Source organism: Melozone crissalis, unplaced genomic scaffold (assembly GCF_028551555.1).
Source record: "Melozone crissalis strain CALT ecotype California unplaced genomic scaffold, PUWL_Pcris_2 ptg000045l_1, whole genome shotgun sequence".
NCBI lineage: Eukaryota > Metazoa > Chordata > Aves > Passeriformes > Passerellidae > Melozone > Melozone crissalis.
Genome location: NW_026535823.1, coordinates 30,744,972 through 30,761,487, shown reverse-complemented (window position 1 = coordinate 30,761,487; position 16,516 = coordinate 30,744,972). Strand labels below are relative to the sequence as shown.

The window sequence follows — 16,516 nt, the reverse complement described above, 5'->3', positions numbered from 1 at the left end:
CTCTAATTCCCACTGCTTTTCTTCCCTCCCCTTCCATTTCCACAGCTCCCCTGGTGTGGCCATGCCTGACAAGCCTTGCTGGCTCATTTTTAGCAGGGATGGCTGGGAACGGGGGCATATCTCCCTCCTGTAAAATGCTGCATTATGATTCTTCCCCAGCCTCAGAGGCTGGAGCTCTCTGTACCTGGCAGGGACCCCCCAATCCCCCCAGACACCCAGGGCTGGGATCAGAGATGGGCTAATTCCTGTTTGTTCATCAGGACACAGCATCTCTGCAATTTCCTCACTCCTCACAGTGGGGAGAAAAGATGCCTTCAATACCTCCTGCAAATCTCTTGGAGATTTACAGATGGGAAACTGCCTTATAAATATTTTAATGTACAAAGCCAAGTTTCCCAAGTACACAGAGCAATTTTGCTGAGACAAAGTGTCTTGTTTCAGCCATCAGAAATATGAAATATAAACTGAGAAGCCAGCTATGAGTTCTGGGTCCACTAACTCACAGCAGCCTACTCAGACAGTACATTTTGCTTTTTGCTACATAATATATTAACCAAGCCAAATCTTAGGTTTATTTTTAAAGATAATACAGAAAAAAAAAGGAGAGAAAGCAAAAAATAAAAGATACCTTGGCAAATATAGTCTTGACATAAATGGGCAGGTCTCCATGGGGACTTCCATACCCCCCTACAATGCTAAATCCCAGTCCATCAGAGCCTTTCTCCAAGGTAATAATCTTAGGCTGAGGTGCTCTGAAAACACAATAAATATCACTCAGATAAGCAGTGTCTGTCTCAGGAACACACTTACACAGACATTTATCTACCATGAGGTTCTTTCACACAGTCACAATCCATGACCTTTGCACTGGAACATTCCTGCAGAGCCCAGAGTTCAAAGGCTGCTCCGTGTGCTCCAGCTCCTCACTTGGAAAAAATTATTTTAAAATATTGTATTATACTCACATGTCTGTGCTCATAACTCCAGAGCTCATTAGCTGGAGCCTGAACTCTTCAGGGGTTTCCTCTGCCAACACTGAGCAAAGGAAGATTTTTTTTGGTGGAATTTAGACCACTCATATGAATTTATCTATCTCATATTTGAAATTACATGTAATTTATAATGATTTTAAAATAATTATTTAAAATGTATTTAAAATAAATTTATTAAAAAATAAATTTTATTTTATTTTATTATTTAAATAAATTTTATTTATTTTAAAAATAATTAGGTGTGTAGAAAGAGCTGCTGTGGACAGAAGGTGGTGGCACAGCTGCCCAGGGCAGTGGTGGAGTGCCCAGCCCTGTGTGGATGTGGCACTTGGGGACATGGGGCACTGGTGGCTTTGGCAGTTGGACTCCATGATCTGAGAGGGCTTTTCCAACCTAAACCATTCCATGATTCCATGGAATCCTTTTGGCATCTTACACCTCTCTAAAGGTGCAGCCCAAGCGGAGTAATATCTGTGCGTTTTTTAGGATATAAATCCCTAATTCTGCTTCATATTTTCACCTCCAAATTTCCCTGCTGCTTTGATACGAAAAAAGAATTGAAATCCTTTAGTAAAGCAAGCAGTTCTCCTTTGGGAGCAGCAATAAAACCAGTATCTCACATTGTAAGACCACAGAATGCAGCACAAGGAGCTCAACTTTTACACTCAACCCTCCTGAGGTAGGGCAGCAAAATAAACAGAGTGAACCCCAGAATGAAAATGGAGAGCATAATGAAAATGATGAGCTGAAATGGAGAATAAATGGATTTCAAAATGGTAACTGGAATGCTGCAGTGAGAAAAGCACATGATGGAGAATGATGCATGGCGGGGCTGGACCTCCAGCTTCCATCACCACACAGAAGTGTGCAAGCAGGAATGATTTTAATTGGATTTTTTGACTCATAAAGCAATAAAGATGGAAAAGACAAAGTCTTGTTTTGTAAGGTGTCGTTAGCACCCCTGGCATCAGTCTGCCAATACCAAATGATTTCAAATTGCTATGATCAGAACTCCTTCCAGACGAGGAAGCCAATGGCCAAGGGCAGAAATACCATGTCAGCACAACATTAAGGAAAAAAAGAGATACTTTTCCCTTGAAAAACACCCAGAAATAGTGATTGGAAACACATTTTTGTGCTTATTTACTCAAACAATTTCTGCCACCAGGCGAAGACAGACAGGAGCCCACCATCAGCCTGGGGAAGGTCACAGAGCTTTCATTTTAAAGGTGATGGAAAATCAGAGAAAGAAGCACTGGGAGAGACCTCCCTGCACCTTTCCCAGCCCAGGAATCCACCCCAGCCCTGCAGGAACTCACTCAGGGTCCTCGGAGGGGTGCTCGGAGGGCAGGCTGAGGCTGCAGCCCGTGGACATGCTCTCCAGCTGGCTGGCAATGGCACTGATGTTGGTGTCTGCCACCACCTGGGCAACAGGGAGGCAAGGAAACACAGGTTGGAAAATCAGCTGCTGGCTTTTACCCCAAGCAAAACCCAAATTCTACTCTTAAATCTCCACACTTTCAGGTAAGGGCAGCCACTTTTCTGGGGTTCAATGCCAATTTTGCTCTGAAGCTTCTCCTGCCCTCACAAGGCCATCACTCAGGCTCTGAGCAAAGGGGAAGAGTCTTATCTGGGTAATCCAAAGAAAAAAGCAGCTTTTCCAAGGAAAGAGCACCAACACAAGGGGTGCAGGATTGCTCTTGAAAGAAACTACCACAACCTTTAAGAGAACCCCAAGACCCAAGGGAACATTGGGCAAAACCCTGAAATGCCTCAGACTGGTTTCATTGATGAGTAGGGGACAAATTGATCCTTGGTTTTGATTTCTCTGAATTTTTAGGCTGAAAACAAACTGGATTGTTCAACTTCCCAATTCTGGGTCCTCTCTTATTCTGAAAACATCCTGAGGGCTGGAGCACCTTTCTATGGAAAAGGTTTCTATGGAAAAGGTTTCCATGGAAAAGGGTTCCATGGAAAGCTCAGAGCCCTTTCCAGAGCCCAAAGGGGCTCCAGGAGAGCTGCAGAGGGACTGGGGACAAGGATGGAGGGACAGGACACAGGGAATCAGGGAATGGCTCCCACTGCCAGAGGGCAGGGCTGGATGGGATATTGGGAAGGAATCCCTTCTGTGAGAGTAGTGAGGGCCCTGGTATTAACTTTATTTTTAATTAATTGATGCTGATTTTTTATTTACTTTTTTTTTTTCTGGAAAATTTTCAAAGAAACCACCACAAAGTGGTTTGGGTTTGAGGTATTTACAGCTGAAAGGACATCAATTTCCCAACAGGTCCACGCTGTGGTTATCCCCTAACTCCATCTCCCTCTGAGGGGATATTCCTCTCTGCCTGACATTTAGTGCAGCACAGGAGTTCAGCTCACACACAGTGAGGAACAGCCAGGAAGCACAATTCCAATATTTCCTCCAGCTATGGCCCTATTTTATCAAAGTCAGCAGGTACTTCTTCCACTCATTGCTGTGAACGTGGCTTTAAGGAAAACTTCCCTTTTCAAAGTAAGAAATGTGTTCTATAAATCTGTTTCAAATGAGTGCTCACAATTCTCCCATAGCAACATTTCCCTCTTTCCCAGCCACCTGGAGCCAAGAGGGTGATGGAGCCAGGAGGCTTCCATGCAAATTCTGCATCCCAGGACTGGGGTTCCAGGGTGCCCCAAAGGAAAGGGGTCCAGGAGGTGAGAACAGCTCCTGGCTCAGCCAGCACAGACCCCACCAAGGCTCCCTTCCTGTGGCACCACAGGAAGGAATTCCAGCCAGGATTTGTCTTTTTTTTTTGTTGTTGCTCAATAAAATGAGGGTAAAACCAAATCTGTATTCAAAAATCTTCAGCTGGCAGCAAGAACACATCAGAGTTCAACAACCTTGTGAAAAAGCTCCCCCTTATCTCATTACTACACCTGCAGAAAAGAAATTAAATTAAACCAAGGCATCAAAACAGCTGAGAGGGATGATTGTTCCCCTGAGACCTTAATCTGCCATTTGCAAACAGCATTTGCAAACCCCTTCTTCCCCAGGACGTGCCCACAATAAGCCTTTCCAGCCCACTGAACACAATTATCTGACCCCTCAGAGCAGTGGCCCACCCTGATAATAAACAGAATTATTAATGGCACCCCACTCGTGATGATCACAGTGATAGGGCTGCTCCTTTTGGAGGGTTTTGGTTAAAAAGGAGCAGTTTGATGCTGGAGAGGTTGCTGGGGAAGGGAACCACGACCAGGCTTTGACACCACCCCAGGTGTTAAACACAACACCCCACCTTCCTAGAGCAGGTTTCTGATAGAGGCAAACTGCCTCTATTCTATCCCAACAAACTCCATCATCTGAGAACAGCACCAAGCTCATTGTAACGAGGCAGAATGCTCAGAAGAAGGAAAAGAGCCAACTGACAGCCCCAAAGGCACTTCCAGAAGCAGCTCTTTGACCCAGTGGCACTTCTAGAAGCAGCTCTTTGTTCGTGGGAGCCACCCAGTGCCAGGGTGCCCCATCAGGAATATTTTTAAATCCATCATGAGGTGCAATATTGAGCTGTATTACAGCTTTCAAAGATGAGCAATTTTGGGTTCTGCAGCAAGCTTTCATTTTCTATTCAGGGAACACTGTTGACATGAAAAGTGAAATTGCTCAACGTTGGTAACAATATGATAACTATAATTTAACAGAGAATCCTCAGCTGGTGTGAATCTGTGTGTTTCCTCTGACTTCAATGGAACTACACAAAACACCATCTGCTCTGGAACTGGCTCATCACTTACTGGGTCAGCAGTTCATGGACAGACAAAACAAAGAATGAGCAAGTCTCAAACTAAGTTTATTATCATTTCATTGCCTCTTTTTTCTTCCCCCCCATACCCCTGTTTTTTATAGTCTCATTTGTGTCATAATACAAGCAAGAAGCTTGCAAAAGTCCCTCAGGATGAGTTCCAATCCAAAATGCTGTGATGAAAAAGGGAGTTAAGAGCAGATTTTAGTGGTGCCTTCAGCTTGTTTTCCAATTGTTGCAATAATTCTGCAAACGAGGAGAATTTTGAATTCTTACTGGCAAGTATTTCCCCCATTTCTTTGTGTAAACATAAAAATAAACTATGGATCAGCACAGTGGCAGGCAGCAATCAGAAGCAATGTGGCAGAATTTGTCCTTTTTAGCTCCCAGAGAAACACAGCAGTGACAGCTCTGTTTTCTCTCTTCACTGTTTTTATCCTTTACCTGATGAATAATCAGTTCCAGGCAGCTCTGTCTCAGTGATGATTCCATCATTTTTCCTAAATTCTGCTAGAATTTCTTTCAGGGACAAGGAATCCACCCTGTGGGTCCCTGTTTCATTACATCTCAAGCACACACACACACATTTTCTTGTTCCTAGTTAACTTCCAATTAAAAAAAAACAAACCCCACAACTTGGAAGCTTGTTGATTTATCACGTGTGGCAACAAGTTATTTTGTTCCCTTTGTTGTGCTTTTACAGAGCCACGCTCACAGCCTGTGTGAATGGCAATAAAGAATTTTTGAATGGAAATGATTTCTTGCTCTCCTTCTGTGTAATTCCCACCAGCAAAGCACCCTGCAATTCTGTGATGCCTTATGCCAGGGATGCTCAGGGATTTTTGTTGGTTTTTTTTCCCTTCCTGAATGCCATTTATCTACCCTGCTGCAGCTGCATGTTCAATTTATCACCATACCTGCAGGATAATGCTCCCATAAGCATTCTTTAGTAGATTAACTGCATCTGCATGAGACAGCCCATCCAAAGGTTGCCCATTAATGCTGACAATCCGATCTCCAACCTGAAAGTACAACAGCAATGGAAAATTACCAGCATTAGGGAAAATTAAAAATTAAGAATGCTTAAAATTCCTCATGAACTTGGCACTGCACAGTCATGCTTCTCTTTTGCAGGATCCCTTTTGTGAGGATTCTGCACTGCCAGTGATCATTTCCCATTCTTTTTTTAACACTAACAATATGATCAGAGAAAACAAAGATGGGTTGTGTTTTGCTCTTTGTATTTGCAAGCAGAGAGGGAGGGGGATTTTCTCTGCTGTCCTCCCATCCAGAAAGGATTCATTTGTGCCTGAATGTGCAGACAAGTTCACATTCTTCCAGACCTTGTAAGCACGTGCTGAATGTTGTAGGGGAGAGAAGGAACTTCTGATATTAATCCAATTAACCTGGATGATTTCTTCTTCCTATACACAAAAATGATGTCGACCCTGCCATTGTTTAATTCCATCAGAGACAAGGCAGGAGTGTAGCAGCATGTCCTAATGAATCTCATGGGCCAAAGCACGTGGATCTGCATAATAAATTCTTCTCAATCCTCCTGATTCCTTGAGACTCTCTCCAAAACTGGAAGTGTTCACCATGGCCATGCCTGGAAACCCACACGAGCTGTGGGTCTGACACAAGCGCCTTGTTTTGCTGTTTATTTAAGATCAAACAACTAATTTCTGACCTGGTTTCTTCTTTCTTTCTTTCATTTCTGGTCGAGCTCTAAAGATGCCCAGTCTGGAGTTCCCAAAATACCTGTGGTTTCCAGAGGGCCTCTTGCTGCCCTGCCTGGCTCTGGATGAACACAGACATCCCATGACCACTATAAATGCATTTAAGCTCTTTCTCTTTACATCACTTTTCCAATGTGGGCAGCAATTGCCAAGATGGGAAGAGAAGGGCAGATTTGTTTTTTTGGGGTGGCTTTTGTGTGTTTTTTTGTTTGTTTGTTTGTGGTTTTCTTTGTTTTGTTGTTGTTGTTGTTGTTTTGCTTTTATATAAATAGAGGCAGAGAAGTCTAGGAGATTATCACTGACAGCAGATGCACAAGTTCTTGAGGCTTCAAGGGACAGGTGGGAGATGAAACAGGAAATATTAGGGGTCTAATATTTTCTAATATGAGGAAGTATCAGGAGATAGCAGGGCCCCTGTACTCACTCTGAGCCTCTGCGTGCGAGCGGCCACTCCGCTGGCCTGGATCATGGCGATGAAGATGGGGATGTCCCCCAGGGGACTGCCCTTCCCTCCTGCTATGCTGACACCCAGGGCATCATATGGGCCCTGGAACACAGCAAAAAACCCATCTGCAGCAGGGGAACTGGCAGAGTGCAGGGTATGGCAGTGCTGACTGCTTAGATTGGTAAAACAGGGAGAAAACGGGTCTGACACACACATCTCCTCACCCAAAGCACAGGCACACATCCAACCCTGAGTGCACACACAGATCATGCAGCCTGACTCGAGAGAAATGCTGCAAAAATGAACAGTTTCAGTGGAAGGAGATGGCTTTGTGAATGGGCAGAAAACAACTCACTGACCCTTGTTATCTCCACAGTCCTCGGGCCCGTATCGGCGCCTCCTAATAAAGAAACAAACAATTAGCTTCTGTAATTAAGAGATAATATAATTAAGAGATAACACTGTCAGGTGACAACGGTCCCTTGCTGCCTAGGCAGAGTTATCACCAGGCAGGAGTGGAGCCTTCCTGTGCCAAGGCAGGCAGTGAGGAGGAGGAGGAGGAGGAGGAGGAAGGATGAATGTGGTGCAATCCCTCCCCGGTGTCACCCTGACTCCCATTGTAGCCCAGGCACAATCTGTGGCACTGCAGCACTCTGCCAGCCTGCAGAGCAGCCCTATTGTGCCCTCACTCAATTAAAGATTGGATTATTATTCCTAAATCACAGCGTCCTTGCACAAAGGGCTCTGGGAATGGAGCAGTTCCAGGGATCTCCTCCTCTTCCCCTTTGGGCTGTGTTGGAAAATAATGGACAGGCAGGAAGTCTGGATGGTGTGCATCCAGTAAAAGGGTGTGAAAAAGTACTCAAAATACTGGGAAAAGGGAGGGAAAGGGGAAGGAAAAAGGGAAAGAAAAGAGGAAGGGAAAGGGGAAAGGAAAGGGGAAAAAGGAGAAGGGAAAGGGAAAGAAAAGGGGAAAGGAAAGGGGAAGGGAAAGGGGAAGGAAAAGGGGGAAGGAAAGGGGAAGGGAAAGGGGAAGAGAAAGGGGACGGGAATAAGGACAAGGGGAAGAAAAAGGGGAAGGCAATAAAAGTGAGAGGGAAAGGAAAAGGGGAAGAGGAAAGGGGGAAAAGGAAAGGGAGAAGAGGAAAAAAGGAACAGGGAAAAGAGAAGGAGGAAGGTGGGAAAGGGAGAAGGGAGGAGAGGAAAATGGAAAGTAAAGGAAAAAGGAAAAAGGCACAGAGACACTTCAGAGTTCAGTTCAAACTGCAATTTTTTCAGCCCAGCAAGCTGATGGGGTAGTCAGGTCCTGAGCTCTGCTACACCCACCCCTAATTGAATCAGCTTTAATGAAACTAGAAGGCTGGCAGAGTAAATCTCCTCCAAAATTCCACAATTCCTACTCCCCAGACCAGCCTTCCCCACATCCATGCACGTGTGCCTGGGCAGGAGCTCCAGGACAGCTGAGCTCTGTGGCACTGGGAGCCCAGCCCTGGGACCCCAAAGCAGGGTCAGGAAATGCCCAAAAGCCACCAGGCTCCTGCAGACCAGCAGAAATGTCTTCTCCTCCTGCCCATGGTCAGATGTGAGCAGAGATTTGGGAATCTCTGGAACCACTCTCCCCAGGCTGCTGCAAGTGTTGGATTTTTAACACTCTCTAAACCTGCAAACTGGGCATTGTGAGTCTCTCATTCCAAAACACCCCTTTATGCACTCAAGAGCAACAGAGATATAAATGAGGTGGTGGCAGCTTTATTCCCTGAGAAAACCATTCCTAATGTGAGAGCCATGCCTGTGCTAAGGCTCTGACAAGGGGAATGGCAGGGCACAGGAATTCTGCACTTAAAACAGAGGGGCCACTCCTCCTCCAGCAGAAATAAAAATAATAAAAATAATGTCATCTTCTGGGAAGTGTTTGGGTCTAAAAACATCTGTGGGGCATCTTTGGGGAGGCGGGGCAGGAAAGGCAGATTTGAGTGCTCAGTTTGGCTTTCAAAGCAGCAGGGTACAAAGCAAACCCCATCAGCTGTTCTGACAGCTGCCCAGTTTGTACCTGAGCCTCTCTGGGCTGTGTCTGCTGAGGATCTCTTGGTGCTGACAAAGTTCTGCAGGCTGGAGAGGACGGGGGCAAGCGCGGGGTGGAAGTGGCTGTGGGCACTCTGCTGGCTCGCCTGAGGGTGAAAATAGAGAACAAAAACCCATGAGTAAAACCCCAAAGTGAACTTTAAACCAGACCCTGTGACAGATGGGAGCAGCTGTGCTCCGTGCTAGCTGGAAATGCCACATTGGCCACGCCAGTGCAAACCCCTCTGCGAGAGGAACTGACCAAAATCCCCCCATGGAGGTGACGTCACCAGCCCTGCAGGGATGGAACAGATGTGTGGATGTGGCACTCAGCACAGGAGTTAGTGCTGGGCTTGGCAGTGCTGGGGAATGGTTGGATTTAATGGCCTCAGAGGGGTTTTCCAACCTCAGTGATCCTGTGGTGCTGCTCACAGTGCTACACACACTTATTCCACATTTATGTGTTGCTCAGGTCAGCTTCAGACAGTGCTCCCCTCTCTCAGCTGCTCCCTGGGTGTCCCACACCTCAGGAGAAGGGGAAATGATGGGCACCTTCCCTGTGGTGCCCCTGCATGCACGAGCACCCAGGAGGACAAGGAGCTGCTCTCTCACATGAGGGATAACAGGGACACCCATCCTGTCACTGGCAGGAATCTTTGCTGGTTTAACTGAATACACTGCAATTGCTCCTGCTCCTTCTATCTGCCCAAGAACCTCCTCTCATTTCCAGAAGAACATGGGGATGACACAGGAGAGCCTCCAAAGGGAGAAGCTCACTCATGCCCTTTCCATTTCCCTCTTTTCCCTTTCCCCTTTTCTGCTTTTATCTTTGATGCCTTGTGCAGGCTGCCCTGGAGCAGAGGCTGGGCACAGTTCCAGAATAAAGCAGGGATTGATTCCAAGGATTTCCTCTATGGATCCACCCTGGGCAGCACCAGAGCCCAGCCAGGGCTGCACCCAAGATGAACCAAAATGGCCCCAAAATGCACGAGGGGCACGGGGTCTGTCCCTGGGATCACTTCTGCTCCATTTGCACCTTGCAGTTCATTGTCCCATTCCAGCTTTAGCCCCTGCAGTCCCACCCTGCTTGTTTTTCTCTCTCCAGCCCACGGGGTTTGTGCTCCTGGGCTGAGATTGGGATCATTTGTCCTTGGTGCCCAGCTGGAGCAGGAATTGTTTTGTCTCCCTGCTCTGTGCGCAGAGCTCACCATCTCCTGATGTGAATCTCAGAATTGCACCCTAAAGCAGCACAGAGTCTGAATATTATAAAATTTAAAACCTGAGGCATCATCTTCAGGCTCTGCCCCTTGAGGAAACCCCACCATCAATTTAGGAAGTGCATCTGAACAGGTTCCACCAAGGGCCAGACCTTTCCATCTGGGCTGCATTGTCCAAAGCAAAGATCTGCTCCATCCTTGTCCATGCACAGCAGAGATTTCTCCCCAAACCCACCAGCTGGTGACTCAAGATCCCTGACACATTTATCCCACTGGCCAGAGTGCAGCTGTCAGTGACAAACACCAGGCACAGCACAGCTCCCACCCCTGGGTGCCAACCCATGGCCCAGTTAACAACATTTGCAATGCCTGTCAAAGAAACCCCTGTTTCTATTTCCAGGGCTCAAGGGATGCAGTGGGCCCAGAAAAAAGCCAAGTGAGGACAAAAGGTCTGGATGCTCTTGGCCAGCACCTTCTAAAGCAGCGCTTGCAGTTGTGCAAATCACTCAGGCTGGTTTGCTGCATCATCTGCCAAGATTTTTATAACTCTTGGAAGGGTTTTGGTGAGAAACATTTATTCAGTTTTCAAAATCACCAAGTCACTTCAGAGCAGGGAGATGAAGGCTCTCAATCGACTCTGCATCAAGGAGATTAGGATTTCTTGTGTTAAAAGAAAGGCAGGATTTACCAGGTTCCTGCAAAAGCCTCTTATGCTACAAAATAGGGAGATGATGTCACTGGATCTGAATTTTTACCTAAACTCACATTAGATATTATGGTATTTTGCTTCCCTTTCAGCTTGAGCTTCACATGGTAAAACCAGGTGGGCAATTTTTAGCTGTCACTTTTTGATTACCTTGCTCATGTTGATACAACAGCCAAAACAAAATCTAATACCTGGCTGCTGACTTAATGCAATCAGTGCAGTTTCCCTCTGTTCCTTCACCTCTCCCTGCCTGCTACATGCAATGCAGATGTTTCTCCAGAGCCAGTATTTTTAAATCTGGGCTCAGCCCAGCTGTTCCCATGTGGATTCAGCCCCTCCTGGTTCCTCAGCAGCTCCAGCCAGCCAGGGCCACTGCTGGCCCTCAGGAAGTGAAGAAATCCCACCATGCTGTGATAATTTTGGCACCTTTTTGGGGCTGTGAAGAAATCCCACCATGCTGTGATAATTTTGGCACCTTTTTGGGGCTGCTCATGGACAGACCTCCTTAAAAACATTCCTGCTTTAACTCACATCTCCCCTAAGCCTCCTATGGCTCCTCCTCCCTGCTTCCAAAATACAAATCCTCCTTTTAGCAGTGCTGGATCCCCTCATGTGCAGCTTCCCCATGGCCAAAGCCCCCCACAGCCTCTTCCTGCTGTGATCCCCTCTTTTAGACATTGACACCCTAAATAGAATGGCAAAGCAATTGATTTTCAGAAGGAAAACCCATTAAGAAGAAGTTTTCCAAGTCACTGCGCCTTGTTTCTCCCCCCTGCAATGCTCCAGGTTTAACACCAAGAATTGGAGTCTGAGCAGAATGGGGGGCACAGGGAGAGGGGAAAGGCCCTGCTCTGATTGAGAAATGAATTGTAGTCCTCGCTTCAGGTAAAGAGCAAGTGAAGCAGGAAATTGCTCTGTGTTTTCTTGGAGGGGAAAGCAGCTCTCCTGTGGTTCTGCTGGAAGATGGGCAGAGATACAGTTTGGTTTCATTAGCTGGTTTTGATAGACAAAACAGCTGCACAAAATACATTCAAGCAGTTTTTGCAAGTCTTCAAACCAAAAATTTCTGGGCATCATCACTTGGGAAAGATATTCCAGATTTTTGGTGTGTCTTGGGAAGACACTCCTCCAGCAATAAATACATTAACCAGCTCTTCTGCTCTGTCAGCATTTCAGCACTGAAAATGATGGGGATAAAATGTTGTGTTCCCCACCCTCAGCAGTGTCTGTGGGAGGATGAGCTCCATGTGCACATCTGTGCACCATCCCCGTGCTCTGCCCCTCACAGCTCCACTTTAAACAGAGGAATTTGTCACTAACCTGACTGTTCTGGGATGTTTTCCTTGATGACAGCCATGACCCAGCTCTCAATCTCCCAAGCTCAAGATGCACCAGGCCTTGGGCACACTTGGAAAAAAACCAAAAAAACAAAAAGCAGCCCACAACGTACAATTTAAGTAGACATATAATATTTCATGCTCTCCTGGAGAGAATTATGTTTATATTCAGCACCACAAGTCCGTGAAGAAAGCCACAAGGAATGTTCAAAACATGAACACTTGTATTTAGACAATACAAAAAGTGGATTTAGGCTTGTCCTGAAGGTTCCTCCTGGTTGCTGAATTTAGTATGAATGTCCCCCTTGCAAACTGATGGGCAATTTACTCAGGAAAAAGAAACAAAAAGCCCCAAACTCTTTGTGAGACATTTGAAAAACCCTTCAGAGGCAAAATGCTGCAGAAAAGGGTGAATTTAACCCAAGGGGTGAATTTAACCCATATGGATCCAACTTAACAAAATACCCTCGCACCACCGGTTCCCAATTCTTAAATAGGTAAACCTTTGGCAAGGCACCAGCCCTGAATGGAAAAAGCAAGGAAATAATTAGCCTTTCCCCTGAAGAATGAAAGAAATCATGTGCAGAAACAGTGGTGGGGATGGCAGGGGGAAAGCCCTGGGGGCAGATGCAGTTTGGAACAGAAATGGGTCTTGAGCATGCACTGATGGCACTCGTGGCCATCCCACCCCTGCCCATGGAAAAAGGCAACTTCTCCCAGAATTTCAGGGTAAAATCCCTCCCGGAGGATGGGAAGCTGTGCAGGAACAGATTTAAGCTGTTATTTTAGGTCAGCACAGCAAAGCCAAAGATTTATTTCAGTTTTGGTTTGTGTTGCCTCTCTTGTTTCCAAGTGTTTTTCTAACACAGTTGCATTTTGAAATAAATGCCTAAATACTAAATGTGCCTTTGTGTTCCTGCTTCATATCATCCAATTCCTAGAAATACACAGAGAAGTGACTTTAAATGAAACTCCTAGTTATTTCCAATGAAATTCCTGTCCCAGTAATCAGCTGGAGCTGTCCTGTGTATGGTAAATAGCACTTCAGGATAATTACCTTGCACAGTGTCAGTAACTGCAATTCAGTATCTCAGAATGTATTCTGTACTCACCTTAAGTGTAGTGGCAACAGTCTCTTGTGAGGCATTTCTCATATCCTCCCCATTTACAGACAAAATCTGATCTCCTTGAATTAATCTTCCATCTAGGTCTGCAGCTCCTCCTTTAACAATGTCAGAGATAAACACTCCACTTCCATTTCTAACAATGCAAGAAGCATATGGCTAATTACACAATCCAATATTCTTTGGGAGACCAATTTAGATTACTTGCATTTAAGAGACATTAAAAGAAACCTGTGAGCAGAGGAAGAACCAGTTTTACACCCCATTCAGCTGTGTAAAAAATCGATGACTTTTAAAACAACGGCATGTTTTGCTAATATTTAATGCTGTCCTTCCCCTTGAACTGCTACTTCTGACTGTAGGATACAGAAAGATTTATGGAAAACACCATTTATATGAATAGGATTGGTCTATAATGGAGTTAAACTATCTCCTGATGGGTTAGTGGTGGAGCTGGCAGGGTTAGGTTAAAGGTTGGACTCAGTGATCTTGGTGGGCTTTTCCACCCTGAATGATTCTGTGGTGTGAGCTGGTGCCAGAGCTGGCCTTTTTTCATCTTTCACCTGAAGCACACAACATTTCCCACCCTGAATTATACCTGGGCACCATTTAACAAATTTCAGCAGTTGGGCTCTTTCTAAGGAGGGGATCCCCACCATGAAGAATTCAGGGGCAGCACAGGAAGTTCAGCTCAGAAGCAAAGGGAGGAGGGCTGGAAACTGTGATTACCATCTGCAGGGTAATTTACATAATCTAAATTAATTACCCACCCCACAATCTGCTCACAACACCTGGGTTAAACACTGCCACCCAAAAACTGCTGCGGAAACTCTGCTGACCACAGGCAGTCAGGATGATGACATGGTGCTTTGTAATTGCAGAAGTAAATTATTTTTGGCAATGCAGGATGGCAACTCCAACACTGAACAAGTGTCATGCCATAAATCTCTTTTAGCAAAGGAAGATTAAAACTATCAGTGCTCTGGTTTGAGTGATGTAATAGCAGTGGTTTAGAGATGTATCAGGAAAAAGCCACATTTTATTAGGCTGCTGTTACTTCCCACTCTATTCCTCTCCATAACTCCCTGACACAAGGGTGGAACCAGGACAGGACAAGAGGAAACGGCCTCAGGGGAGGTTTGGGCTGGACATCAGGAGGAATTTCTTCATGCAAAGGGTGATTAGACATTGGCAGGGGCTGCCCAGGGAGGTTTGGAGTGCCCAACCCTGCAGGTGTCCAGGGAAGGACTGGAGGTGGCACTCAGAGCTCTGGGTGGGTGACATTGGTCAGAGGTTGGGCTGGATGACCTTGGAGGGCTTTTCCAGTCTCAGTGGTTCTGTATCTCAGGCTCTGCTCTGCAGAGTGGCACAGTGCCCTGAGCTGCTCAGGGCTTGGGTCTAACTCAGCCTCCCACCCTCCACTGGCCTCGGTCCCTTTGAACTGAGCATGAGCTCAATCCAACTCACAAATCCTTCTGCAAAGGGGTAGGGTAGGTTTATCCCCCAGTTCAGAAACCAGAAGAGCCATGGTTAGGGCCTGCAAAGCCCTGAGACACAGCTACCCTGATGGCACAGGAGAGTGAGCCCCCAGTTCTGCAGGGGATCCCCTCTCTGTGCCCGGAGCATCCCTGGGCAGCCACAGCCTCCAGTTCTCAGCTCTGTTCTGACACAGCAGCCATAACCATGACCCCATCCCATCCTAGGAGACATTTACATATAAAATTCTGCTCCTTATGGAGTTTTTCCCCTTTATTTCACATTCCATAATGTCTACAGTCGTTTCACACATCAAAATCCCAAATATTCCCCACTGGGAGCGCTGTCAGACCAGAGACACTCTTACCGTTTCCCAGCTATGCTGAGCCCCAGCCCTCTGCCCGTTTTCTTCTGGATATCCACAGAGAAAATCTCCAGGTTTTCCTCATCCTTGTAGTGTGCCTCGTTCCTGTACACCACCAGCTGCACCTTCTGGGGCGTCTGCCGGAGGGCAGTGATGGCCTCCTCGTGGCTGGCGCTGCGCAGATCGATCCCGTTCACCTGCAACCAGCAGCGTTTGCTTTCCCCATGACACGGATAAATGATCCTTTCATCACACCCTGCCCCTGGGTGACAGCCCACATTTGTCAATCTGACGCCCCTTGGTGCTCTAATTGAGAGTTCCCATTCCCAGAGGGAGATCCTGGGTTTCCTGTGGAGTGTGAGCTCGGAGCTTTGTGCCACTGCCTGCAGTAAATCCCAACAATCAGAACATTTGGGATTGGAAGTTTTGGGTGCTCTTCCCTTCTTTTTAACCTCAGGCCTTTGGAACCTCAAGCAATGCTTCTTTCTCCAGCTACACAAAGTGAGACATGCTCCTTTGAGCTCCCTGTGTATCTCAGTACTCAGATCCCTTCTCCCTCAGCTCTGTAACAACATCAAGATGAAAACAGAGGGGATCAGAAACACTAGCAAATAAATGGCCACAGAGAATCCCAGCAAATAAATGGCCACAGAGAATCCCAGGCAGGATGTATTCAGTGGTGATTTTCCTTTTTTCCCAATAGATGGCACACCAGACCGCTGCTGGAGCAGCCAGCTAACACTTCTCTTACCAAAACCTGAGGTGGTTTCATCATTTTAGCAATGTCAGAACAAGAAGTTCTGCTTAAATGTTCCATTAAAAAAACCCTATTGCAATGAGAAACTTAATCTGATTTTGCCAAGCCTGATCCACAAGTGCCGTTTAAGGTGTTTGCCAATATTTTGTCAACTAAATCATCTTTTATTTCTTCATACCAAAACATATCAATACTTAGACATTTTTGAAGTCTCTTTAGGAAGCAGCATGAACTGCAACAGAATAACCACAAATGTAAATCTACTTCCATGAGTTTTAAGGCTATGAAAATATTTCTCAGAATTTCTAGGTATGCAAAACTACAATCATATCTAATTATACATTAAGATAATTAAGGCTAATCTTTATTCCCTATATTCTTTTGTACCAACTTTGCACACATTAATTTATAAGTGCATTGATATTCTTTCCTTGACACAGGCATCAACGTGTGCTTTATCACCCTAATCTGAAACTAATTCAGCCATCTTTTTGATTAATACAGCTTTTAAAAGCTGAA

At 45.8% G+C, this 16,516-nt stretch overlaps 1 protein-coding gene across 1 annotated transcript in view; it reads right to left on the bottom strand.

The window, feature by feature from the left end:
• The window catches only part of PATJ (PATJ crumbs cell polarity complex component), a 134,387-nt gene that overhangs the window by 1,701 nt on the left and 116,170 nt on the right, over positions 1-16,516 (bottom strand). Inside the window, exons 35-43 of the mRNA XM_054285616.1 lie at positions 15,244-15,437; positions 13,389-13,536; positions 12,260-12,346; positions 9,006-9,123; positions 7,315-7,355; positions 6,935-7,057; positions 5,689-5,793; positions 2,312-2,415; positions 629-752 (exon numbers count right to left, since the gene is read on the bottom strand). Of these exons, the coding sequence (XP_054141591.1) occupies positions 629-752; positions 2,312-2,415; positions 5,689-5,793; positions 6,935-7,057; positions 7,315-7,355; positions 9,006-9,123; positions 12,260-12,346; positions 13,389-13,536; positions 15,244-15,437 (1,044 nt within the window). The remainder of the gene's footprint in view (positions 1-628; positions 753-2,311; positions 2,416-5,688; positions 5,794-6,934; positions 7,058-7,314; positions 7,356-9,005; positions 9,124-12,259; positions 12,347-13,388; positions 13,537-15,243; positions 15,438-16,516) is intronic.